General features: G+C 38.1%; 1 protein-coding gene across 3 annotated transcripts in view; it reads right to left on the bottom strand.

Annotated features, from left to right (window-relative positions):
* LOC113046785 (NACHT, LRR and PYD domains-containing protein 3-like) overlaps positions 1–26,895 on the bottom strand; it is a 33,845-nt gene that overhangs the window by 6,002 nt on the left and 948 nt on the right. Inside the window, exons 1-6 of one of the 3 annotated variants that reach the window (XM_026207767.1) lie at positions 14,083–14,114; positions 13,251–13,935; positions 10,855–10,980; positions 5,639–7,570; positions 4,276–4,446; positions 80–229 (exon numbers count right to left, since the gene is read on the bottom strand). In XM_026207767.1, coding sequence (XP_026063552.1) covers positions 80–229; positions 4,276–4,446; positions 5,639–7,570; positions 10,855–10,980; positions 13,251–13,771 — 2,900 coding nt within the window. In that variant the 5' untranslated portion in view covers positions 13,772–13,935; positions 14,083–14,114. Of the gene's footprint in view, positions 1–79; positions 230–4,275; positions 4,447–5,638; positions 7,571–10,854; positions 10,981–13,250; positions 13,936–14,082; positions 14,115–26,895 lie in introns of those variants that run through there. The other 2 variants (XM_026207766.1, XM_026207769.1) reach the window with 2 other exon arrangements.

The following is a 26,895-nucleotide window of genomic DNA, read 5'->3' on the forward strand; positions in this document are numbered from 1 at the left end:
CAGTTATACATACCTCCGCGTCAGCTTATAATTCTCTCTCACACAGCAGAAAGGATGTTTGTTTTTCGGCTCAACTTACTTGAGTTTTTCCAGGTGGCTGAGTAGCTTCACTCCTGATTCTCCTGGGTGATTGTAGCTCAGATCCAGCTCTCTCAGGTGTGATGGGTTTAAACTCAGAGCTGATGCCAGAGCAGCACATCCTTCTGCTGTCACCAAACACTGAGATAACCTACAACAGAATGTGTTCATGTTAGTGTGCTTCATTTCTCAAAGAAATTTAGTACAATATAGAGGTCAGCAGATAGTTGATTTTGCCGAAACCGATAGCTAGGTTGGACCACACTGGCCGATACAGATTAATTAACCGATAGATTTTAAAATGGATACTGAACAAAAACTAAAATAGTGCTTTATATATATATATATATATATATATATATATATATATATATATATATATATATATATATATATATATATATATATATATATATAAATTGGTGATGGGCATAGATTTATTTTAATCTAGATTAATCTCACTGTGATCTTGAAATTATTCTAGATTAATCTAGATTAAAATGGCTCATTCGAATTCTGCCGAAGGCATTCAGAATATGTGTTACCCAAATAAAATTGACAAACAGTAAGTCTTTGAGAAGGGGTTTATCAAGCTAGGTGGTGCATTAGAAAAGGGGCTCATCTCCTGTTTCCAAAATGCATCACAAAGTGCTTGAAAAAGCTGTAAACTAATTCCACATTGCACAAGGTGCAAACAACCTTACGCCTGTTTCACACATACTCCGTCTGCAGTGCGTATGCGCTGCATATTTTTTTACGCACCCATGTTAACGGATTCCATTTGCTTTCCTGGAGTGTTGCGTCTGCAGCAGTGCAGCGATCGTTTACGTGCCAAGTAGCAAACTGCAAACGCGTCCTGTGTGAAAGCACATCGAGTCTGTGCTGCACCACATACCTAACGCACACGGACTGAATACGCACTGCAGATGGAGTATGTGTGAAACAGGCGTGAGAAGGGCCGTAGCTGGGGTCAGCGGGGCCCCGGTGAAGGTTTGTACCAGTGGGCCCTGTTTGAAATTGATAAATTTGTATGTTCGTTCGTTTTTATTTATTTGTGCTATTTACACAATGTTTATTTATTTTTTTCAAGTTTGTAGGTGTCAAGGTACAGAAACCAAATAATTAAATGTAAAATAGCACTGGATAGTTTTCAATGTAAAAATGAAAAATACAATCAAACCTACATTTATTCAGACACATTATTACAGTTTTGCTATATATATCAAAAATTATATCTGGTGTCTGAATAATTTTTTGTTTGACTGTTAAGACTACAAAGTGAGTGAGTAATTTTCATTTTCATTTTCTTGGATTAACATTACAGCAGCCAGTAGCTAAATTAGGCGCGGTCGCTTTAAGAGACGATGAAAGCATCCAATATTACATTTACATTTAGCTGACGCTTTTCCAAAGCGACTTACAATTGCTATATATGTCAGAGGTCACACACCTTTGGAGCAACTAGGGGTTAAGTGTCTTGCTCAGGGACACATTGGTGTCTCACAGTGGATTTGAACCTGGGTCTCTTACACCAATGGCGTGCGTCTTATCCACTGCGCCAACACCACCCCAATATAATACACATCCCATTTTTTCCTCAACTGTTTACTTTAACTTAATAAATAACTGGGTTTTTTCGACCATCATTTCCAAGGTGGATATTTTGCCCGATTAGAGAGAGACAAGAGTCTCATGTTAGCACAGCACGTTAACGCCGATAACAGCCCACCACTAATATTTATATATACAATACTGAATCATACTAGTAGTAGTAATAATAATAAAAGTAGTAATAATAGTAAATGTTGAAGTTACCAAAAAATCTGTTTATTTTTTTTCTTATTCCTTTTATTTCCGTTTGAATTTTTCTGGATTGTTTTTGTCTGTTTAAATTTTTCTTTACTCTAAATTTAAATTAAATTTACAACAAACCATATTTTCAGCATCTGATATCGTCGTAGCAAAGTCAGAATTACCTCCTCTCCACGAAATGGTTGTCTATAAAATGTGTTGCTGTTCTGTTTTAAGTAATCTTAAAGATTCCTAAATGCATCTCACTAATGCATCACTGAGATTACAGCTGGCCAATCTAAACGGTTTAAATAATTCATTACATATACAATAGAATATAATGTCCCATGTTTCTTATAATAAGTTGTCTGCATATATAAATGTAAAAGGTTTACATCTCACTGTGATACTCTGTTAGCTTATACAGTAATGATAACAAACTCATACGCTATGTCAAATACTTGTGTGGAAGTATTTCGAAATCTATGCACAGGACATGGGCAGCCGATCAGTAATGGAAGTGCAGAGCTTCATATCTGAGGCACAGATAACAGGAAGCGATCAGTTGGTGTACTGGCGCACAAATAAGAGTCCCTTTCCTGCGCGCACTAGAGCTGCACGAGCGTATACTGTACGAGTAGACAGTGAAGAGATGTTCAGTTCAACTTCAGATGAGAAACGAAACGGACTAAACTGTGACAAAACTGAAAAGTTTTTTTTTTTTTTTTTTGTAAAGTAGAACTTGCATACACGTTTGAAAAGCCAGAAGTAAACGTCAGTTCTGCATTAAGATGATTTTTATTATACCTTAAAATTACATAACTTAATTTGACTTAAAAATCACCTGCTGTAGCACACTGAAAAAAAAAAGTGTTTCATTCATCCAATTAAAACATTTTTAGGGGTAATGATTCACATGTATATATTTTTACTTGAGACAATAAGTTATTTATTTTTAATTGGCTCAAGTAAAAAAATATAGATGTGAATCATTAAGCTATTTTTTTATTTTTAATTGGATGAATGAAACACTTTGCATCTTTGTTTTATTCGCATCAATATTATTTGATTTTAATATTTTGGAATAATGTATTTATATAGCATACTTTTATTTATTGTCACTGGTAAAGACCTTTTTTTTAATTTAAAACCAAATTTAAAAACTAAAATACTGAATGCTGATTAAGAAACTTCTTATTGAATGTGTGTTGTTTGGACTGTAGAACTATGCAGTTGTTGCGTTTAATTTCACATGGTTCACCTCCTTTCTTTGGAGGTCTGCAATGAACAGGTTGATATTAGCCTGTCTAATTAATATTCATGAGCCCCTCTTCTGATTGGCCTGTTGTTTTCTGAGTGTCATCACTGCGCTAGCTGGAGGCAGCAAAACAAAGGGAAAACTGGAGGCAGCTACCTAAGGAGGTGATGTAATACATCACCTCGATGTATCATGTGTAACGATGAATCAATGTAATACATCCTCAAATGAGAAATTTGTTCGCATATTTGCTGCCACTGCCAGACAAACAAACTGATGACAGCTATGGTTAAAAGCAATAAAATGAGCAGACTGGACAGAAACGTTCATCAAATATACTCATGTTTGCAGCATGCACTTATTGAAAAGGTTCAATAAAGTATTGTCTTATGTTTTGGATGAGTCTACAGATTTCTAGCCATGTTTCTTGCATCCCACGATGTCGTGTATGAAAAAAATATCTGTGCAGGTGTGTAAAACAACAAACTTATAATTTTTAAATTTATATATAATCATTTATGATTGGATATCGATTGTTGCAATTTATTGCGGCTGGAACAATAATGTAGCTATAAAAATAGTTGCCTGCTGAAATTGAAAAGTACATACATCTTCAACATGTGCTAGATAGACACAATGAGTTTGTCTTTACTATACACGTTAGATGTGATCCACCTCCTAGTAAAAATCCTGTCAGATCATCCATCCCTTGAGTGAGAGTGTAAGGGTCGGCCGATTTTTGACATGTTTCAGTGCTGTTATTGCTCAATGCTCAGCAATAGCATGGAGGTGATGTTGTCTCAGTGTTTGACAGAAGGAGAGTGGGTTGGTGGGCGGTTCTGACTGAAGTTAGGTGACTGTGGAGATCTGACGTCAACTTTTTACAAAAGTCACAAGAGTTCGTGAAAAATCACAGCTACTTTAAGCAGGCTGTGTGCATTTTACTGTGGACTGACTGTTTTGAAATGTATATGTAAGTTAAATAGTTCCTAGACCTCAGTTATCGTGAAAAAGCCAGGAAATTTCAGCTTTAACAATATGGGAATAATAGTTAGCATCCAGTATGCTAGCTCTATATATAAAACTCAAATTTATATAAATCATACATTATTTTTTTATTAAAATGTGAATCAGTGTGAAATCCAAACCTCAGTTTGTTGAGTTGACAGTTTGGACTCTTCAGTCCAGCACAGAGCAGCTTCACTCCTGAATTCTGCAGATGATTGTTACTCAGGTCCAGCTCTCTCAGAGAGTTTGATGATTGTAAAACTGAAGCTACAATTTCACAGTGTTGATCAGTGAGATCACAGCCTGTCAATCAGAAAACAGAGAGGATGTGCTGATGAACAGGTGTATCCATGAGATCACAAGACTGTATAATTTTACCTAACCTTATGTGTCAATACATGTTATATGGTTATACAATTTTAGATAATATCATCAGACAGTGCAAATGTGCCCTTGTTTTGGCTCTCTATGGAGTTGCGTAATCTGGGTCTTTACTTATTTTAATATTTTAAATGAAGAGACTGGGTAGATTTTTTTTTTTAAACAAAAGTAAATATTTACTGAGAAGTTCACTGAAATTCAGAATTTCAGCTGAAATATATATTTAGAGAATAATAAGCCAAGGCTGGGGAAAAAAAAAAAACTTAAAGAACAAATGAGCTGACTTGGCCAAGATACAAAGAATGACCAAAAACACTGTAATTTTAACTTCAAAGTCTGCATGAACCACAAATTGTTATTGTCTTCACTATTGTGACGCACCAGAGTTAAACAGCTTCTTAAATGAGAAAAATGTGGGACTTGGTTTTTTCCTTTGAGAACTGATTTGATTCTGGATCATTGTTATTTACTGATTAATGTGAATTTTTCTTGAGTGACAGGTTGCTGGAGAGGAAGGACTGAAACTCGTCTGGCTATTGGACAACCTTATTGTCAGATTTCAGAATATTAAATAAATCAGTTCATAAACAATATCATATGTACCTAATTTAAACTGTAAAAAGGAAACCATGGAGTATTGCTGAAAAAAACTGACAATAGTCTAATCCTCATAAAGCAGGTGGATAAAACAAAAATAAGCATCTCTGCAGTTTTGTCAGCAAACTGATTAATTGTTTCATCTTCCTGACAAAACATAGCAGCAAAATGTTTATATTGGACATTTATCTGCATAAATGATATGCCAAAAATATTGTGCTCCCCAATCTGTAATAAATGTTTATAAAAAAAAAAATAATAATTTATTTATTCACATTAACAGCTGCCTAACAATAAGTATTAGTTTTACCTGTAGGTTTACAAAATGTACATATTTTATAAAAAACATTTTTTTTTAAATAATTTATAAAATATATTTATTGTATTAATTAGGTAAAGAATAAAAAACAACACTTAACTGCAATAACTTACATTGTATGCTTGTAAACAAACCCAGAAGATCCTATTCACCACCATCAATTTTTGTCAAATATAACTACTGCATGTTTGTATTTTCACACTTACAGAGCTTTTCTGCAGTTCCTCAGAGCAGGTAACAGTCTCTGTCTCCCATCTTTTGATTTAGTGGTGAATTTTTTAAGCTCAAACTCATCCAGTGCCTCCTCTGACATCAGGATTATGTTTGCCAAAGTTGAACATTGTGCAAGAGAAAGACTTTTACTTGTATTTCCAGAATTTAAAAATGCCTGCATTTCTTCAACAACGGAGTTATCCTTCATCTCAATCAAGCAGTGTGACAGATTTATCCATCGTTCAGGACTGACATTGTTTTTCTGACCTCGTTTGAGGTTTTGGGTTATTTTCTTGATGTTCTCTGGGTTGTTCTCTGTGTGTATCAGTACATCCTGTAAGAGTCTCTGATTGGACTCCAGTGAGACGCCATGAAGAAACCGAAGGAAGAGATCCAGGTGTCCAGTTTTACTCTTTAAGGCTTTATTCATTGCTCCTTTCAGAAACACATCCAGAGAAACACTCTGAGTTCTGGACTTTCCTGTCAGGAACATCTTCAGAACCTCACTGTTCTTGTGTAAATAGCAGAAAAACACATACAGTGCTGCGAAAAACTCCTGAAAGCTCAGATGTACAAAACTATAAACCTTCCTCTGATAAATCACAGATTCCTCTCTAAAGATCTCAGTGCAGATCCCAGAATACACTGAGGCGTCAGTGACGTCTATACCGCTCTCTCTCAGGTCCTCCTCATAAAACATCACATTGCCCTTCATCAGCTGATTGAAAGCCAGTTCAGCAAGTTTCACAATCACTTCTCTGTTGGACTGCAGGAGTTTCTCTGGATGTCGCTCTTCATACTTCTGGTTCCTCATCTTTGTTTGAATGAGCAGGAAGTAGATGTACATTTCAGTCAGAGTTTGAGGGATTTCTGCACTGAGATCTTGTTTCAGGATGTTTTGAAGCACAGTGGATGAGATCCAGCAGAAGACGGGTATGTGACACATGATGTGGAGGCTTCTTGCTCTTCTGATGTGTGAGATGATTCTGCTGGCTTGATGCTCGTCACTGATTCTCTTCCTGAAATATTCCTCCTTCTGAGGGTCATTGAATCCCTGAATCTCTGTCACACGGTTGATGTAGTTGGAGGGGATCTGATTGGCTGCTGCTGGTCTGGTGGTGATCCAGATGAGAGCAGAGGGAAGCAGATCTCCTCTCAGGAGGTTTGACATCAACACACCCACTGATGAAATCTCAGTCACAGCAGAAACTTTCTGACTGTCTGAAAACATCAGTGTAATCCTGCTTTCATCCAGACCATCAAAGATGAACACAACTTTACATTCATCATAAATCTTTGAGTCCAGATCTTGAAGTTCAGGATGAAAGTCAAGCAGAAGTCTGTGAAGACTGTACTGATGATCTTTAATCAAGTTCATTTCTCTAAATGTAAGCACAAACATGAAATCTACATCCTGATTGGCTTTTCCCTCGGCCCAGTCCAGGATGAACTTCTGCACAGAGACGGTTTTTCCAATTCCAGCGATGCCTTTAGTAAGAACAGTCTTTATTGTGTCTTTCTTCTCTCTTCTCTTCTCCTCATCTCCTGGTTCAGGTAAAGGATTAAAGATGTCATTGCAGTTGATTGGAGTGTCTTGGAGTGTCCTGTAACTTTTCTCCATCTGTAGCACTTCATGTTCTTCATTCACTCCTTCAGTCTCTCCCTCTATGATGTACAGCTGTGTGTAAATCCTGTTCAGGAGGGTTTGATTCTCTTGTAGTTTAACTCCCTCAAATAAGCTCTCATACTTGTTCTTCATGCTGGTTTTGTGCTGGTCTTTGACTCTCTGAAGATCATCATGCTCTGGTTGATGAGAATCGAGCTGCAGATCTGCTTCTGTGTCATGATGACTGATGTGGTTCTGACTGGAGGAGGATGTGAAGGTCTGACAGAACACATATCTGTTCGGGTCAGCTCTCCCAGCACTGGAAAGAAAATTAGAAGAACAGACACTCAAAATGTATAAAATATTTAAATGCATCCAAAATTAATTTAACTTATTTAAAACCACATATCACGAGTAGAGGTCGACCGATATATTGCTCGGCCGATATTTGTCATTTTTTAATATATCGGCATCGGCCGATATCCGTGTTTAGTAGCGCCAATTTAAAGTCAGGCACTACCACTGCATGTAAAGCACCCCGAGCCAAAACTTTTGGAAGATTCAACAACAGACCTGTGAGATAAAGGTAGTCAGAGAATTTCACTCTGTAAATGGGGTGGAGAAGTTGTCAGCTCTCACAAACACTGCAGCGTGATTGAGGGCTCCGTTACTCCGCCCCCGCTCACAGACAGCAGCGTGCTCGGAGAGACAGACGTCCTGGAGCTGCCCAGAACGGTGAATCACATGTGTTCGGAAGCATGGTTTGATGCAGACAATAACCAGTTTTCCATCCAATTCATTTGTATTTAAGGATGTCAATATTTGATAATTTCCATGATCGATCGTCGTTTAAATTAACGATCAATAACCTTAATGCTGCAAAATGCGTCTGCAGCGGTATTATTATTATGTGCAAAAACCACATGGAAAAAAAGCTCTCACCTGAATTAAAGGGGTTTTAGTATGAATAAAATGCTAGTAGCAGGACTGTAAAATGAATAAATGTGATTATGATCGTTTGATAAAATGAAGAGAGCGCGCCATACTTTTGAGATCATTTTACTTTGCTGAATGTTTTCTGTCAAGGAGACCGCTGAATGCGCCTCTTGTTTCGTGGTGCTCGTTGTTGTATTTTGAAACGCAACTGCAATGTTTTCAAATGACACTATAGTAGTGGTGCAACGGATCATCATTGATCCGTGATCCGTTCAGATCAATATCTTCAGTTCGGCATACGCTTGACCCGCGGATTGATTTATGAAAAAAAAAAAAAAAAAAAGTTGCGCATGTTCAGTCCACACTCAGTGATAATGCCGAGCGGAGGAGCTTGAACGCCCCGCGCATTTTGGCTTCCCTGTCAGATATAATGATGAAGGAAAGAGGTTAGAGTGAAAAGATGGTGCCAGATCTTTATGAACAGGAGAAGAAAAAAGTTGTGGATGAGCTATCCCGAGCATCCTCTGTTGCGCTCACGACAGACGGGTGGACGTCCAGGGGGACGGAGAGATATGTGACGATCACTGCTCACTTCATCACAGCAGACTGGGAGATGAGAAGTCCTTATTATTATGTTAAAAAGAAGATATTATGCCATGTGCACTAAGTTCATACGAGGACGAGCGAGCGCGGGTTTGACTAGATGTATTTGGAGGTTATTGCTCACGTCTCGTTCTGCACATATCCAAATGTTTCCATATTCGCAAGGTATCTGAATGTTAAACTATAATATTTATTTTAATGTAAACTAGACGGAAAAAATCATCCTCTTCACATGAGCAAAAACGTCCTTGGCATAACAGCAGAGTGGTCCGGTATACGGTGTATTTAAACTGACCAGTGTAACCTTTTAAATGTTTGGTTGACTCTACTTTATTTTAATAATGAACAGACTGCGATGTAAGTTCGAAATTAGAATGCACTTTAGATGTTCTGTGTCATTTAATACCAAACACAAATGTTGCTGGTTGCTAGTGTCTTTGCAGCACTACTGTTATTTATTTTTTATATATTTTTTTTTTTTTATATTTTTCAGTTTAATTGATTTTTATTTCTAAAATTGTATTTAAATGTATATTTAAGTTTACATTTATGTTCCAACAAACTTGAAAAATTCTACTTGATACATGTAAATGCTCTAAAACTTTTATGTAAATGATTGACACACACACACACACACACACACATATATACATACATATATATATTTTACCTGTTTTATATATTTAATACTTGGTCAGTTTATTATTTTTTTTGGTTAACTTTGGATACATTTTTTTTATTTTAATACAGTGCAGTGCACTAAATTCAGATGAATGAAGAGATGGTTCAAGTCAGTGCTCAATAAATTATGATAGGTTTAGAAAATGTGTTGTGCATCCACTTATTATTAGTGTGACATTTTAGCATGCAAATCAAGGGGAAAACTCCAAGATATCGGCCCTAAAAATCGGCAGCACATATCGGCCATCGGCTGACCCTGACCTCTAAACATCGGCATCGGCTATAGAAAAACCCATATCGGTCGATCTCTAATCACGAGTGTTAATTTAATAGACACCTTGTAATTGTAACACAATTTCTGTCTATTATGGCCAGTTTTTTTTTTTTTTCTGACATCACAAATGGAGTTTCATATGTTCAGATAGTGACCTGCATTGTATTCAAATTATTACTGAACATTTGAATACTGTACACATGGCAAAACAATATGTTTTATATGGTAAAGAGAGAACAAGGCTCCTCATCTACATTGAATGCCATCAATTAACCTTTTGCTATACACACAGAGGACCGACAGAACCACTTATTTGAAATTTCATATCCTTGCACATGATGTTTGTAACTTTTTTTTTTCTGGATTATGGTAATAATTCTTTTTTTTTTTTTTTTTTTTTTTTTTGCTTAAATACTTTTTTATTAGTATTATTTTATTGATAAGTGTTAGAAGTTAAAGTGATTATAACTTACATTCAATCAATCTCTGTTGTAGTGAATTACAAATAAACACATGTAAAGCCTTGTCTGTTCAACTCTAAACCTCTGATTTATCCTCTGTTAGGTGAAATAGAGGCTCAACTTATTTATACACATTAATGTTATCTGATAGAGAAAATCGTTAACACTTTATTTTAAGGTGTCCTTGTTACCCGTTACATGTTCTTACTCCCATAATAACAATAAAGTATTTAATTTTTACATGCAAACCTAAACCAAACCCTCATCCTCAACCATATCCATATAGTCCATGCAGTTAATTAACATTACTCAGTACTTAAATGTGTAATTACACTGAAACAAGGACAAAATAAAGTGTAACCAGAAAAGCAAATAAAGCACAAAAAGAAAACACAATTCTTTTTTAAAAGTTTATTTATATTATTTGTATTTATTCTGATGCACTTTTTGTTATAAATGAACATTAGCTGATGAATATTTATGAAAATTAATAATTTCTCTTTAATTTATTTGCACACACTGCTCTTTTTTTTTGCACACTCTTGGTGTTAAATGTCCCACCTCACATGATTATACTCAGACAGGGTCAAAGGTCACTGTGTCATTACTAAATTCTGGGGACTAAAACATGTTACACATGATACTCACACAGGGTCAGAGGTCACAGCAGGTTCATCACTGAGATAAGGAGACTGACCAATGGATTTGTTTCTCTTCACAGACACAGAGCTGGATACTGGAGATGTGTCCCTCTTTCTATTCCTGTTGATGATACTGAGAAAAAGACAGACATATTTCAGATTACTTCTCTGTAGTTTATCTGTCTTTTCAAATTAAATTAACATTTGTCAAACTAGAATATGCATAACACAGTTGTAAAGACAAAACAAATGTCATATACACAATATTTATTTAATATAATACACACTTCAACCTTTATAAACCTGTTTAATTAATGAAGTGGATATTAAGATTATTGTCATTCTTTATCTGTTTCTTAACCATATTTTTCTTTACCGTAGTACACTTTGAAAGTGTGTAGACCTAGAGTAAAATTTACAGCACACGTAAGGGGTTTGATCAATATATAATCATATGTGAGAAGATAATTGTGTTGTTTGTGGAAAGCTGAACAATGAGCATTCAAAAACTGAATGGATCCACAAAAAAGGCTAGATATTGTTCTGTTTGACCTTAAAATTGATGAGCTATATTTCCAGACAAAAGCGGTTTGTTTTGAGTGCCATAAAGATAATGACAGCTGCTCAGACTTCTAGACAGATGAAGGTTTACAATAATGTACATTATCAAGTCTCAGTCTGAGTGCAGAACTTGTAAATGTTACTGGTGTATGTGAGTTTTTAGATGCTGTTCTCATCAGGCTCTTCTAAAGATCTTCATGATATGTGCATTATGTGAATGCTGCTCACAAATCCTTAAAGGACAGTTCACCTCCATCAAAAGTCCTTTGACCTTTTTAGATGTGTAAAGTCTTGTTTGAGTGGACTTTCAATGGAGGGACAGAAAACTGTCAGTTTCTTTTAAGAAAACTTCATACTGTATGTGTTTTAAAGATCATGTCTTGGGTTTGGAACAACATGAGGGTAAGTAAATGATGACAAATTTATTTTTTGAGTGAACAGCTGGAGTTCAAAGATAATTGTATTTGTTCAATAGTGTTGGCCGATATGTCATTTTTAAATCGTCATATTGTCAGCCCGTGAGATCGACGATACACAACATTATCATGCATATGTGGAGCAAGAGAGACTCTTTGTTCTTGTCATAGCAGAACTATTTGGTGTTTTAAACCAAGCAGGTGCGCGAGAGAGAGCCTATGGAATCACCATTAATCAAAAAATATACTTTCAAACATACTTCTAAACTAACATTAAATATAAAAATACTGTATTTAAAACAACTAGTTCATATATAGTCAGTGAAAATCAATAGTAGAGTCCAACAGTTTAACATGAATACTGGACATAAACGAACATGTTAAATATTAAGTATTTAAAACAACTAAGTTCATATATTTGGAGTAAAGTTGAATTGAACGGATCCATCAGTCATACAGCACTCAGGACCGCGTGCCTCATGACTGACGCACTGTCACAGAAACAAGAATGAGATGCTTTCTAACATTACTGTGGCATTAAACTCAGTTAGTTAGGGCTTGTTTGAAATATTGCACAAATATAGGCCGTTCAGATTACTTGTTAAAGTGCAATGAAATATGTTACATCTGCAGACGATGTACATCTGTTTGTGGATGGAGACTCTGTAACGGCCAAAACTATGCATTTTGCATGGATCACATTATAGTGCGAAGTGCATGAAAATAATAACAAGGCCGCAGAGCGGACTTATCATCCATGGTGGTTCTCACGTAGTCCTGCTGCGTCATCACCACGTAGTGAGTGTTATAAATTAAGTGATCAGTCTTTAAGAGAAGGAATACATTAGAACCACTATGGATGATAAGTTCACTCTGCCGCCTTGTTATTATTTTGTCTTTACTTTATTTGTAATGCCAAGAAAGAGTTAATCTTTCATGTATTAGAAGGGCGCGTTGCCGTGTACCAGCCATTGCCAACTCCTCATTTTCTTTCTCTTTCATTTCATGGATTTAACGAATTATCAGAGTCAAAGCATTACAACTTTTCCACCGACTACAGGCTCTAATCATTTTTTGCGCGTGTGTGTGGTGCTGAAGTGAAATAGCTGGGCAGTTTGAACCCCAAATTACAATAGGCCACCTAATAAAAATCTAAATAATAATAGTTATTATTATTATTATTAATACATTAATAGGACAATGAGCCTAATATCATATTGACTATCGACAGAGACATCTGCTTTCCTCGATATCTCTGACTTTCGTCGATACACGATACTATTGTCTATCGGCACAAACCTATTGTTCAATGCTAAAATTTAAATCTTGTGGATGTTTTAGGTTGCTTAAAAAGTAAGAAATGTAGGTTTTTAATATTCTTAAAACTCATAGTGATAAGATAGTTGAGGAACTACATGATACTCACCCAGGGTCAGAGGTCACAGCAGCTCCATCACTGAGTTTAGGGGGCAGACGCATGGAGTCGTTACTCTTCATAGACACACAGCTGAATCCTGGAGACCCTGCTCTCTGAGCGTCAACATCACAGAGTTTAGGGGGCAGACGCATGGAGTCGTTACTCTTCATAGACACACAGCTGAATCCTGGAGACCCTGCTCTCTGAGCGTCAACATCTCTGAGTTTAGGGGGCAGACGCATGGAGTCGTTACTCTTCATAGACACACAGCTGAATCCTGGAGACCCTGCTCTCTGAGCGTCAACATCTCTGAGTTTAGGGGGCAGACGCATGGAGTCGTTACTCTTCATAGACACACAGCTGAATCCTGGAGACCCTGCTCTCTGAGCGTCAACATCACAGAGTTTAGGGGGCAGATGCATTGAATCATTACTCTTCATAGACACACAGCTGAATCCTGAAGACCCTGCTCTCTGAGTGTCAACATCACTGAGTTTAGGGGGCAGATGCATTGAATCATTACTCTTCATAGACACAGCTGAATCCTAGAGATGCTGCTCTCTGAATGTCAACAGAAGACTCCTGCTCTTTCTCCTCATAGACACTCATTTCACAGACAGGTTTTTCCTCCTTTATCTCCTCATACACACTAATTTCTGTTTATTTTCCTGCTAGATGAGACTTGATTTCAGGCCTGTATGTGGAGTCAAATAACATACAATGAATTTGGATACACTAAAGTAAGTTACAATAAAATGTCTTGGGTTTTACTTATTAACATTTATCTAAACATTTTTTCAGGATTATAGGATTTTTTTTTCTAGCTCACATATATACTCACCTAAAGGATTATTAGGAACACCTGTTCAATTTCTCATTAATGCAATTATCTAATCAACCAATCACATGGCAGTTGCTTTAATTCAATTAGGGGTGTGGTCCTGGTCAAGACAATCTCCTGAACTCCAAACTGAATGTAAGAATGGGAAAGAAAGGTTATTTAAGCAATTTAGAGCGTGGCATGGTAGTTGGTGCCAGACGGGCCAGTTTGAGTATTTCACAATCTGCTCAGTTACTGGGATTTTCCCGCACAACCGTTTCTAGGGTTTACAAAGAATGGTGTGAAAAGGGAAAAACATCCAGTATGCGGCAGTCCTGTGGGCAAAAATGCCTTGTTGATGCTAGAGGTCAGAGGAAAATGGGCGACTGATTCAAGCTGATAGAAGAGCAACTTTGACTGAAATAACCACTCGTTACAACCGAGGTATGCAGCAAAGCATTTGTGAAGCCACAACACGCACAACCTTGAGGCAGATGGGCTACAACAGCAGAAGACCCCACCGGGTACCACTCATCTTCTCTACAAATAGGAAAAAGAGGCTACAATTTGCACGAGCTCACCAAAATTGGGCAGTTGAAGACTGGAAAAATGTTGCCTGGTCTGATGAGTCTCGATTTCTGTTGAGACATTCAGATGGTAGAGTCAGAATTTGGCATAAACAGAATGAGAACATGGATCAATCATGCCTTGTTACCACTGTGCAGGCTGCTGGTGGTGGTGGTGTTGTGATGGTGTGGGGGATGTTTTCTTGGCACACTTTAGGCCCCTTAGTGCCAATTGGGCATCGTTTAAATGCCACGGCCTACCTGAGCATTGTTTCTGACCATGTCCATCCCTTTTAGGGCTGTCACTTTTAGTTCAAAAATCGATTGCACAATCGATCGGACCAACCAAAAAAAGTTTTGAAAATGAAAATTGGGAATCGATTTTAACCAAATATGTACACTGTTAATTTTAAAATAATTAAACAATTAAAAAATATATGTAACACAACTTACAAACAAGCAGAAAAAGAAAATAAAGAATTCCGAAAGTGCAGTATGCCTTGCGAAAGCTAGACAGAAAATACCAGCAATTTTACGCGCCTATAAGACCCAGTGATGTCGAAAGCGACCTCTTATGCTGCGTTCACACCAAACGCGAATAGTCTGGTGCGAATGATTTCAATGTTAATGTTTTTCCAATGTTCAATGACAGCGACTGGCTTTTGTGGTGGAAAATTGGCAGTAATACCCCCACCTTGCGCAGCTGTACCATTTAAAGTTTCATTTTTTTTAACAGTAGTTTGAAATGGATTGAATCATTATTTAAAATAATCTTGGAGGTTTTTGAATTGCCTAAATCATAAATGCAGCCGGGTTGAAGTCTGCAGTGATGTTTTTATTTTGTTATGGCAGCCGTCCCCTCTGCATATATATTTTTTCGAGAATGTTGCACTCCTGTTGCTGTATGTTATTCTGCACAAAACTTCATGCCAATAAATAAGAAATATTGCTGACTTGTGTGTTTCCAGCGCTCTCTTTACATCTGTCCATTATTTGACATTGAAAAAGGAAACAACTTTTTATTTTAGACATGGAACATTTATTTTACAATCGATTCAATGAACACTTATGTTTTAAAAATCGAAGATGTTTTTTTCACAAAAGTGACAGCCCTAATCCCTTTATGACCACCATGTACCCATCCTCTGATGGCTACTTCCAGCATGATAATGCACCATGTCACAAAGCTCGAATCATTTCAAATTGGTTTCTTGAACATGACAATGAGTTCACTGTACTAAAATGACCCCCACAATCACCAGATCTCAACCCAATAGAGCATCTTTGGGATGTGGTGGAACGGGAGCTTCGTGCCCTGGATGTGCATCCCACAAATCTCCATCAACTGCAAGATGCTATCCTATCAATATGGGCCAAGATTTCTAAAGAATGCTTTCAGCATCTTGTTGAATCAATGCCACGTAGACTTAAAGAAACACTCAGACTTTTTAGGACTTTAGCTTATTCACAGTATCCCCGAGAGTTAGATAAGTCCATATATACCTTTTTCATTTCTGTGCGTTCTGTAAGTGTTATTTGACGCACCCACCGCTAGCCTAGCTTAGCACAAAGACTGGATGTAAATGGATAATGGTAGCATAGTAATCCCAATAAGTGACAAAATAATGCAAACATTTTCCTATTTACACGTTGTGATCTGTATAGTCACAGCGTTTATAAATAACAAGGCTATATGAGACAGAGACCATTTTTAATCGTATAAATACTGGGAACTATATTCTCACTAGGCGTAGGAGCACAGCTAACGTTACTTGGGCGGAGTGGCTACTTGGGCGGAGTGATAAGCACAGCACACGAGACCGTAAACAAAACAAACGTGACTAACTAGCTAGACGTGACTCGTTATCATGGCTGACTTTGAGGAATAGTCAGACTCAGAGGAATTTTACTGTGTATAAAACCAAGATACAGAACCATATAGTTCTGAGCCAGAATACACATATGAGGAGTTACAAACTTTGGAAGCTGTAAGACCAGATACCGAACAGATTGATGTCGAAGGGAGAATCAGAACGAACACAAACTGGTGGTGTAAATGTGGAACATGCCAACCTATGCCGACAGAAACCGAGTGCCTTTCTTGTAATGAATGAGACCGGGTATTGCCATCATTGTCAAGGCTTGATGCCAATCAAAATATTTTCATCACTACCACGGAAGATTTCTCTGCCCTAATACACCCGGCAGTTGTCGTTTTTTTCATTGTGACAAGATCAACTGGAAGAAACGCCCCATGCCGAGTGAACCTAATGGTCAGCTGTCCACCAAGTAACTTAAGTGATTTTGTTATAATGATCACGAGCAGTGTGTTCATGACAACACAATAATAACAATAAAGGGGATACACGGAGCCCCTATTCACGTAATAGTGTCACTACTAAGGTTATATTACATTAGCATGGCACTGTTACAGTATGGCTAATGTTAGTCATCTCAAAACATAACGGAACACTTACCGCAGCAACAGGGGATCCAATTTGTCCCGTCTTTATTATCGATGGGATGGCTGTATCATTTAGCACACGTTTCATGGTCCATGTGGCAACTTGCATTTTTTCAAAATAGTCGTCTACAATAAAATGTTCAGAGCAAACAAAATACTTTGTGATGGTGTTTACAGGTGTGTTTGGAACAAGTAACGTTAGCCATCGATTCATCAGGTCAGCGTTTTTGGTTGGAATTCTATGAAACATCATAGTATTACCTGGTTTCCCCTGTTTATTGTTGCAGCTCTTTACAATACAGCGAACACCCATGATTGTACACTATAAATTTACTATCTAGTAATTGCTGACTCTATTACTCCAACTCTGAGTGAACATTCTGCTCCTCACCACGGCGCGTCTCGGGTGCTGCACTAATCACTCCACCCAAGTAGCCACTCCACCCAAGTAAGTTAGCTGTGCTCCTACGTCTCATATAGCCTTGTTATTTGTACACGCTGTGACTATACAGATCACAACATGTAAATAGGAAAATGTTTGCATTATTTTGTCACCTATTGGGATTACTATGCTACCATTATCCATTTACATCCAGTCTTTGTGCTAAGCTAGGCTAGCGGTGGGTGCGTCAAATAACACTTACAGAACGCACAGAAATAAAAAAGGTATGTATGGACTTATCTAACTCTCGGGGATACTGTGAATAAGCTAAAATCCCAAAAAGTCGGAGTGTTCCTTTGAGGTAGTTCTGAAGGTGAAAGGGGGTCAAACACAGTATAAGTATAGTGTTCCTAATAATCCTTTAGGTGAGTGTAACTCTGCCGTCTCTTTATAATAAATAAAAACATATGTAAAAGTTATAAAACATTAATGTGACATCATCAAACATGCTCAATTTACAGTTGTGGTCAAACATTTATACAGACTAAATAACATAGAACATAGAAGTTTACATAGAGGAAAAATGGCTAAATGTAAATAATTGTAATAAAATAAAACAAACTACTATGTCAAATTGCTAAAATAAATAAGTAAATTATAGGACAAAAATAACTCCATTTACCATTTCAGCCATTTTATTTGTGAGAGTTTGCATCTTGAAAAATCTTGAGAGTAACGACAAAATTTACATATCATGTGTACCAAAGGTGCCTTAAGATAACCAGAAGCCCTTTTGTTACTGCTGTACTGCTGTAGCTTAGTTTTCAACTTTTTCGTTGGTGAAATAGAGCTAAAACAGGCAATACGGTGTCTAAAATGCACTTAATATTAACTTATTGTTTATAATTTTTTTATAAAAATCAAAATCACATTTGTTATGCTTATATCTGGAGAACAACTGCACTCTTAGTACGATGTTATATTAGATTAACTATATTAAATGAAATAAATGGCTCGTGGATTTTAAAATAGATGATGTTACTTTTCTCAGCACTCCTCAGCACTGAAAGTGAACACTCGATGCTGATTGGTTCCCCTGGCCTCCCCTTCTCTTTCACTTAGCGGTTGTAATTACATCAGCAGATTTGGCACATTCGCGATAGAAAAGCGGAGCTTTCATGTAATGGTATTACAACTGTGAAATTACAAACAAAAATATACACATTCTGAGACATGAACTGAAACGAATAGTAAATTGTATTTACATTAAATCTTCCTCCTTTTCACCTCAAAAATCTGCATCACATGACGAGCCGCCACTGAAACCGACTAAATCATAGTGAACGCGGGAAAATCTAAATAAGCACCCGCACTAGTGATGGCCGATTCGTGAACGAATCGTTCAATTTAACCGGTTCTTCTTAGTGAATCGGATGAACCAGTTCACCAAATCGAACTGAATCATTTGAAACGGTTCACGTCTCCAATAAGCATTAATCCACAAATTACTTAAGCTGTTAACTTTTTTAACGTGACTGACACTCCCTCTGGGTCAGAATAAACCAATATCCTGGAGTAATTCATTTACTCAAACAGTACACTGACTGAACTGCTGTGAAGACCGAACTGAAGATGAACACCGAGCCGAGCCAGATAATGAACGAACACGCCCACTGCTGGAGCAGTTCTTGTTCTCGAGTCAAGAACCGGTTGCTTCGGTTTTCGGATCACCAGTACACTCAACCGAGAATCGTTCTGTCAGACGCGTCCGATTTGAGAACCGATGAGCTGATTCTCGTTCTCGAGTCAAGAACCGGTTGCTTCGGTTTTCGGATCACCAGTACACTCAACCGAGAATCGTTTCTGTCGGACGCGTCCAAATTGAGAGCCGATGAACTGATGATACTGCGCATGCGTGTAATTTTTTTAAAGTATTTTGTTAAACATCGGAAAGTGTGATAAAATAACTATATTTTATTTTGATTTTTTTTTTTTTTAGATGAATGTTTCCAATCTGTATATTGTATAAAATGTATAGGCCAAATGGGTTTTCAGGGAAGTTGGACCATAATTAAGACTCTAACGACTCTTATGTTTAATAGGAATAAGGGATGATTTTATGAGATATCTGTACTGTATTTATAGTTAATGATGACACATTCACAAATTGAGTTGTAGTAAACAGAACATGAACACGAGTATAGCAGCTGATGAAACTGAACTGCAGCACGTGCCGGTTAGAGTGATTCTCGTTCTCGAGTCAAGAACCGGTTGCATCGGTTTTCGGATCACCAGTACACTCAACCGAGAATCGTTTCTGTCGGATGCATCCGAATTGAGAACCGATGAACTGATGATACTGCGCATGCGCGATTCAGCGTGAAGCCAACTGACTCACAGCATGTCTGAACTGAAGTGATACTTTTGGTGATTGATTCTAATTCTGTTTTAATGTTATGAGTGCGGGTATTTCGAGGGCTTGGATGAAGGGCAATCTGGCGAAACGTAAGTTCATTTAATAACAAATACATCGCAATGGATTATGTTTAGTAAGTGGATCGTGGTTTCTGCGCTGATGACACCTAATTTATTTACTTTATATCTTCGAGACTTAAATCCTCATATGCACATTATTGCTGTTACTGTATTTGGGTGTTGTTGCAAAATTCTAATGTAAACTTTTCATGATTATGAGGTTTTTAACTGACTAAAGTTATGATTAATGACTTTATATATTTTAATGTTTGAAAGACGTGACGCAATTACGTCATCGCCAATGACGTCATTACGTCGAGCGTAAAAGAACCGCTGAACCGTTTTTTTCAACCGGCTTATTGAATCGAACCGTCCGAAAGAACCGGTTCGCGGAAAAGAATCGAGCTTCCCATCACTAACCCGCACTAGTCTAATCTAACGTACAAGACTTGTATATGCGTACACTATGGGTGCGTGTAAGATTTTATTAAACAAACTAGGTAAACGCCTGTTAGTGATGTGTCGTTCGAGAACGAATCGTTCTTTTTGAACGAATCTTTTATGTGAACGAATCGTTCATGCAATCCACTGACTCATATTTCTCGTTCACTGAAGTTCCTCCCTTCACAGCAGCGCAGCGCTATTAGCAGCGCATGAGCACCTCGGTGAACGTCTCCGGTTACTATCGTAACCTCGGTTTCCTGAGAGGCGGGAACGAGACATTACGTCAGCTAAGACATATATGGGAACTCTTCCCTTCTCCACTTTCACTGAAATCTTATTGGCTAACGCCAGCTGGGGACAGCGGGCCAATTGACACGAAGCATGCAAATACTGGCGGGTCAGCGGGCAGTATAAAATGCATGGGCGCGAAAATTACGTCAGAATCACGACTGAACGCTAGCACAGCTGATCAAACAGCGACCACGGCGGCTAACGTAATGTCTCGTTCCTGCCTCTCAGGGAACCGAGGTTACGATAGTAACCGGAGACGTTCCCTCTCGAGGCGGTAACTCAACATTACGTCAGCTAAGACGTATATGGGAACTGTATAAAATCTGTATAAGCACTCAAGCATGAGAGTTAAACAGAGTCGACGGCGTTTGCGGTGCCTACTGCATAAACCATATATATTCCATAACACAGAGTTAGCAGCCATGGTAACTACTGTATAGCTGGTTATAACAGAATGAATAAAACATAATTCACCGAAAGTAGATGTGATGCTACAGAGGGTACATCCAGCTTGTAAAACCTGTTAGGGTTAGACCAGCCAGCAGCAAAACATAAATACTGGACAGACATACCTCTAGACCAGGCCCATCAGGAAGCATTTATATTGACCTCGCAGAATGAGCTCTGATATTAAGGGGATAATCCTTCCCCTGGCATTAGATAGCGTCCACGATCCAGTGAGAAAGTCTCTGTTTAGAAACAGCACGTCCCTTATTACATCCACCAAGCACACGAACAGCTGGTCTGACTGACGAAAGGCGGCCGAGCGATTCATATACATCCGTAAAACCCTAACAGGGTCCCGGCGCTCTGAGCATCAGTGTCACGCGGGGCTGACGGCTCAACAGATAAGGCGGGCAGGGAAACAAAATGGTGTATTGAGTGACTTCGGAACGAAACCCGGTCTCGTCCGGAGAGTGACATTACAGTCGCCAGACCCGAAACCAATGCAATATCATTCACCCAAAACTCATGAAGTTCTCCAAGGCACTTCGCCGAGGCGAGAGCAAGAAGCAAGGCAGTCTTCAGGGAAGCTCCTTAACCACAATCGAGGTTAATGGCTCAAACGGTAGTAAGAGATAGAGCCCTCAAAGCTAGAGCGAAATCCCATGGCGGCACGGAAGGCGGCCATGAAGTGCACAATCTCCTCGCTCCCCTGAGAAAACTGATTACCAGAGCGTGCTTACCGATCGTTTGCCCGTCAACCGGGAAACGAAAGTGGCAATAGCGGTCACATACACCTTAGCGTGGATGGTTTCAAACTCCCGCTATCCATACTGTGCTGTGGAAAGCGCAAAACATCCGACACGGAACAGGTCCCCGGGTCAATATAAATGTTCTCGCACCATTTTGTGAAAACTCCCCACATCTGCGCGTAGCAGCGAATGTTTGATGGTGCTCGCGTCTCTGTAAGGGTGTTTAGAACTCGTGTAGAGCATCCCGCTCATTAGGGTCCCTGCAGCGGCCACACATGAAGGTTCCACAGCTCGGGGCTGGGGTGCTATATTGTGTCATTCGCCTGAGACAGCAGGTCCTGTCTGAGGGGGATTCGCCATGGGGGAGCCATCACTAACTCTCTCAGGTCCGCGAACCACGGCTGATACGACCATGTGCCCCATGAAACGGCTGTGCAGAGCGCTATTAGCCATCAGCGCGAGATCAGTTGCCGAGCGCAGATCCTTGATGACGTCAGCGCTACTGTGCCGCCATCTGCCTGAAACACCTTGAGTATTGCCCTGGCATGAAGAACAGAAGCGGTCTTCCCTCAGAAGTATAGGCTTTGTTCATCTAAGGGCCGTGAACTGCACGGCTTGGAAGGCAGGCTGTGGTCCGAACCAAATGCAGAGGGAGATGGGCACAGGTTCGGTAACGGTCTCCTCGACGGGGGGAGGGTTTCTGCCCCATCCTCGTGCGTGAACATGGCCTGCAAAAACAGGGTGAGTAGTCCTCTATTGCAACTTCCACGATGACTTAGATAAGACTTCTAGCGTGAAGAAAGAGATTCTGACGTAATTTTCGCGCCCATGCATTTTATACTGCCCGCTGACCCGCCAGTATTTGCATGCTTCGTGTCAATTGACCAGCTGTCCCCAGCTGGTGTTAGCCAATAAGATTTAAGTGAAAGTGGAGAAGGGAAGAGTTCCCATATACGTCTTAGCTGACGTAATGTCTCGTTCCCGCCTCGAGAGGGAACTGTTTCATCCTGTCAAAGTGTTACTCAACCTCGAGCCAATAGCCTTCTATTATGAGATTTGACAGAGCATGTGATTTGTTGAATGTAGTGAACGAATACGCACTTCAATTAACTAGTTTGATTCATATGAGTCTGAACTAGATCTAGAGATCTTATCGACGTGAATGAAATGACTGACTTGAACTGATACCCATGTCATTTGTGAACGAGTTTATGATTTATTACATCTTGTTTGAGAATGAAATGACTGAACTGGCACACATGTCGTTCATGAATGAGTTGAATGAACGGATACGTCATTTGTGAATGAAATAAACTGGTATAGCTTATCTCGTTTGTGAACGAAATGAATGAGAGTAAACTGGGTTAGTCTGCCATTTAGAATGTCAATCTCGCAAAATGCAAAGCGCAGTTATAGGTACTGTGCACATACACTTGTTTAGATATTTAGCATACTGTACTACACGTTTAATCGCCGATTTATGAATGTGAATATGTAATATACAAACTGTCTGACCAAACAATTAAAATGCTAATTAGGCAAGAAAACCTCGTACTTTATTCATCTGAACAACTTAATTAGACTTTATATAAGGAATTCGATTATGCACACATTTTTATAAAGCTAGATCAGTTTTTGTAACTAGTGAATACGTTCGTTGACTTAAGACATAACACTCTTTTTTGCCACCTGCTGGCATATTTTGTGTAATACGAAAAAATTATCACTGAACGAATGAGTGAACGATTCTGAATGAATCATTTTGGTGAACGAACTGAAAATGAATGAATCTCTTGAAAGAATCATAGTTTCCACCACTAACGCCTGTATAAAACATGGGTAAACGTTATAATCGCTAGCAGCACAGACTACATGTGTGACAAAAGTAAACTTGTACACAATAATATTTTTTGGACACGATTTTTGATGACTCAGCATCATTGATATAAAAGAGAATATAATCAAGTCATCGATATTTAAAGGGACACTAAGTAGGAATTATTCCCATCTAGTGGTGAAATTGTATTTTGCATTCAAACTAATTTTGCTCTCCAGCGCCTCGCTTTTTCAAATGCGCGTTGCATCTACAGTAGGCGATATGTACCAAAAAGCTTTGACAGGATGTCTTCTAATAGCACTTCGTCGAGTTTTCCTTCAGGTGAACAGGTGTGTTATTTCAAACAAACTGCAACATGACAACTAACAAACGAATGTTATGAATTACTGACTGTGGAAAACATGAAATATTGTAATTAGTAGTTATGTCTAATTTATTCGTTATATTTTCTGAATTATATGCATTGTTACATATAAAAAAAAATATTATAATATAGACTGTAACACTGACTTACCTGTCGAGAAGAAAACTGGCCACTTCAGCGTCTCTTTTGAAATCTTTATCAAGCATTAGCTCTTTCCATCTAAAAAAGCTTCCCCGACATTAACTCTTGTTTTCTGTAATCTACGGTCACGTTTCCTTTTACGTTCTATTTTTGACTGTTTTGGCGACTATGTTTTCTTCTCCTGTGGCGCGGCATATGTATGGTCCATAATAAGAATGCAATTCAGACTTTTAAACTTGCCGGTGCAGTTTCAAGCACCTCTCACTGCTCTGCACCTATGTTTCTGGCTCTGACCGAAAACGAACTGTGGAAACGCGTTGGCTTAGTACTTTTTGTCCCTCTCTGCTATTATAGTTTTGCAAGATGGCGGAACTACATGGAAGCCTCCGTTGACCTACCCGTCCCATGTATATAAAGATAATAAATTCTTAATTTACAAGGATTAGTTTAAACATTGGCATAGGTATTTGTACACCATTGAGGGCATATTTATGAATAAAAATATTGATTTTAGATAATAAAATACCTAAAAAGTTACTACTCGCACTGAAATGTGTGTGTCGGTGGTGGTGAGGTAAAAGAGGAGCATGCATATGGCGTCAAATCAATGACAATATTATCCGAGCACACAACTGATGCTGGCGTGCATGCTAAATCGCTTCCGCGAGAGGAAAACTAAATCAGACGCTAGGAAACGGGAGCCCGCAAGCTCATTTCAAACTCTTGCACGCGCGTCACACGTACTCTGCGCGCAATACAAGCCCTCACGCGCAATAAAAGCCCTCGCGAGTGCATGGTCATTCCCCACATCCTCGCGCTCGATCTACTCACCTCTGCTCGCGCAAACAATTTTATTTTTGTCAGTCATGGGGCGGGGCTTGCTGTTTTAGTTGTTATCTCAAATGTCATTGGTTATTCCCCTTTTCCTGAAAGTCAGTATTGGACGCCTGTTAGAAAATGATTAATAATTCTCTTGACTTGACACATGACTTCATCAGTGGACCAGATACATATGAGTTATCATTTCATTTGCTTGTTTAATTTATTTTTGTATTTAATGTAATTTAATGCATTGTTTATAGAGTAGATCTTTTCTAGATAATTGATTAACTGGAATTCTTCTAATTGCAGAAATTTGGCATACTGTCAAGGCAAGTACAGTAAAGAAAAAAAGCATTTACATTTTCTTTAAACCAGGGTCAAGGGAGACCAAGGACTGGAGGATGTACAGATCGCCAGGTTCATGTTTTCTTCAAGAGGCACAGACCAACATAGTTTCATATCTGGTAAAAGTGTCCATAATCAAAGGTAAAGTACAGTTGTCTGAAATTATTTAGTCCTAAATTTTGTAACTTTAGTTATCTGTAGGTAGCTTGTAATGTCACTTTTATGTTACAAAATATCTTACAATTATTAATAAATAACTGATCTGTTTTTAAACCTGTTTCTAATAGGATTGACTGCATTTGGTGTAATGTCAGAATCAAGGACTCAGACATGCTGACTTATTGAGGACCTGTTTAGTGTACAGTAAACTTTGCTCTCAAGCATCGAGGCAGACTTGGGCACATTTGCAGAAGCCTGAGAGATATGAGGTATGGAGACCCTGCTTTCCTTCACACTGCTGTTCATGCATATGTCCAAGTGAATTTTTAAGTATTTAACTGCTAAATCATTAAGATATTGAAGAGCTAAATTTAGATTTTGACATAGCAGCTTCTCATGATGCCTGTGAAGATGTATATTTACATTTAGTAATTTAGCAGACACTTATGCAAAGTGGCAATGGAAGAAATTAAAATCAACAAAAGAGCAATAATACATAAGTGGTATAACAAGTCACAGTTAGGTTGACGCAGTGCACATAGCAAGTTTATATATATATATATATATATATATATATATATATATATATATATATATATATATATATATTATAATAAAAAGAAAACAAGAACAAGCTAGTGTTAGAGGCCTTTTTGCATTTTGTTCTATAATAAATATAAAAAAATAGAATACAAGATTAGAGAAGCTAGTAGCTAGAAGCTAGATTTCAGAGCAGTTGTTCAAGAATGTTAATTCTCTATGAGTTTGGATGGGTTGAGGACACTCAAACACCTGCTGAATTCAACTGGTGCTAATTTTCCTGTCAAAGAACTGGATTTGCTTTGTCAGGTTTTTTTTCTACAAATATGGGGTAAAAAAATAAAATTAAAAATGAAAAAAAAATCACAGCTATGACCCAGTCTAGATATGGCTCTTTGATCTCCTGAAGATTAACCAGTTAAATACATAATTAAAAATCCACTTAGATTAACACATAAACAGCAGTGTGCTGAAAGGGTAAGTAAAACAGGGTCACCGTACCTCATATCTATTTACCTTTGATTATGGACACTTTTACTAGATATGAAACTATGTTGTGCCTCTTGCAGAAAACATGAACCTGGCGATCTGTACATCCTCCTGTCCTTGGTCTCCCTTGACCCTGATTTAAAGAAAATTCTAATTCATTTTTTTTTTCTTTACTGTACTTGCCTTGACAGTATGGCAAATTTCTGGACTGCTTCTGAGAATAATTGGTATGATGTCGAGGCCGGGTCGTTATTTGCTGCATTCATGTACACGACCTGCAATTACTAAGGGAAAAAAAATAATGCAACTAAAAGAACAT

This window comes from Carassius auratus, chromosome 28, assembly GCF_003368295.1.
Source record: "Carassius auratus strain Wakin chromosome 28, ASM336829v1, whole genome shotgun sequence".
In the NCBI taxonomy this organism is placed as follows: Eukaryota; Metazoa; Chordata; class Actinopteri; order Cypriniformes; family Cyprinidae; genus Carassius; species Carassius auratus.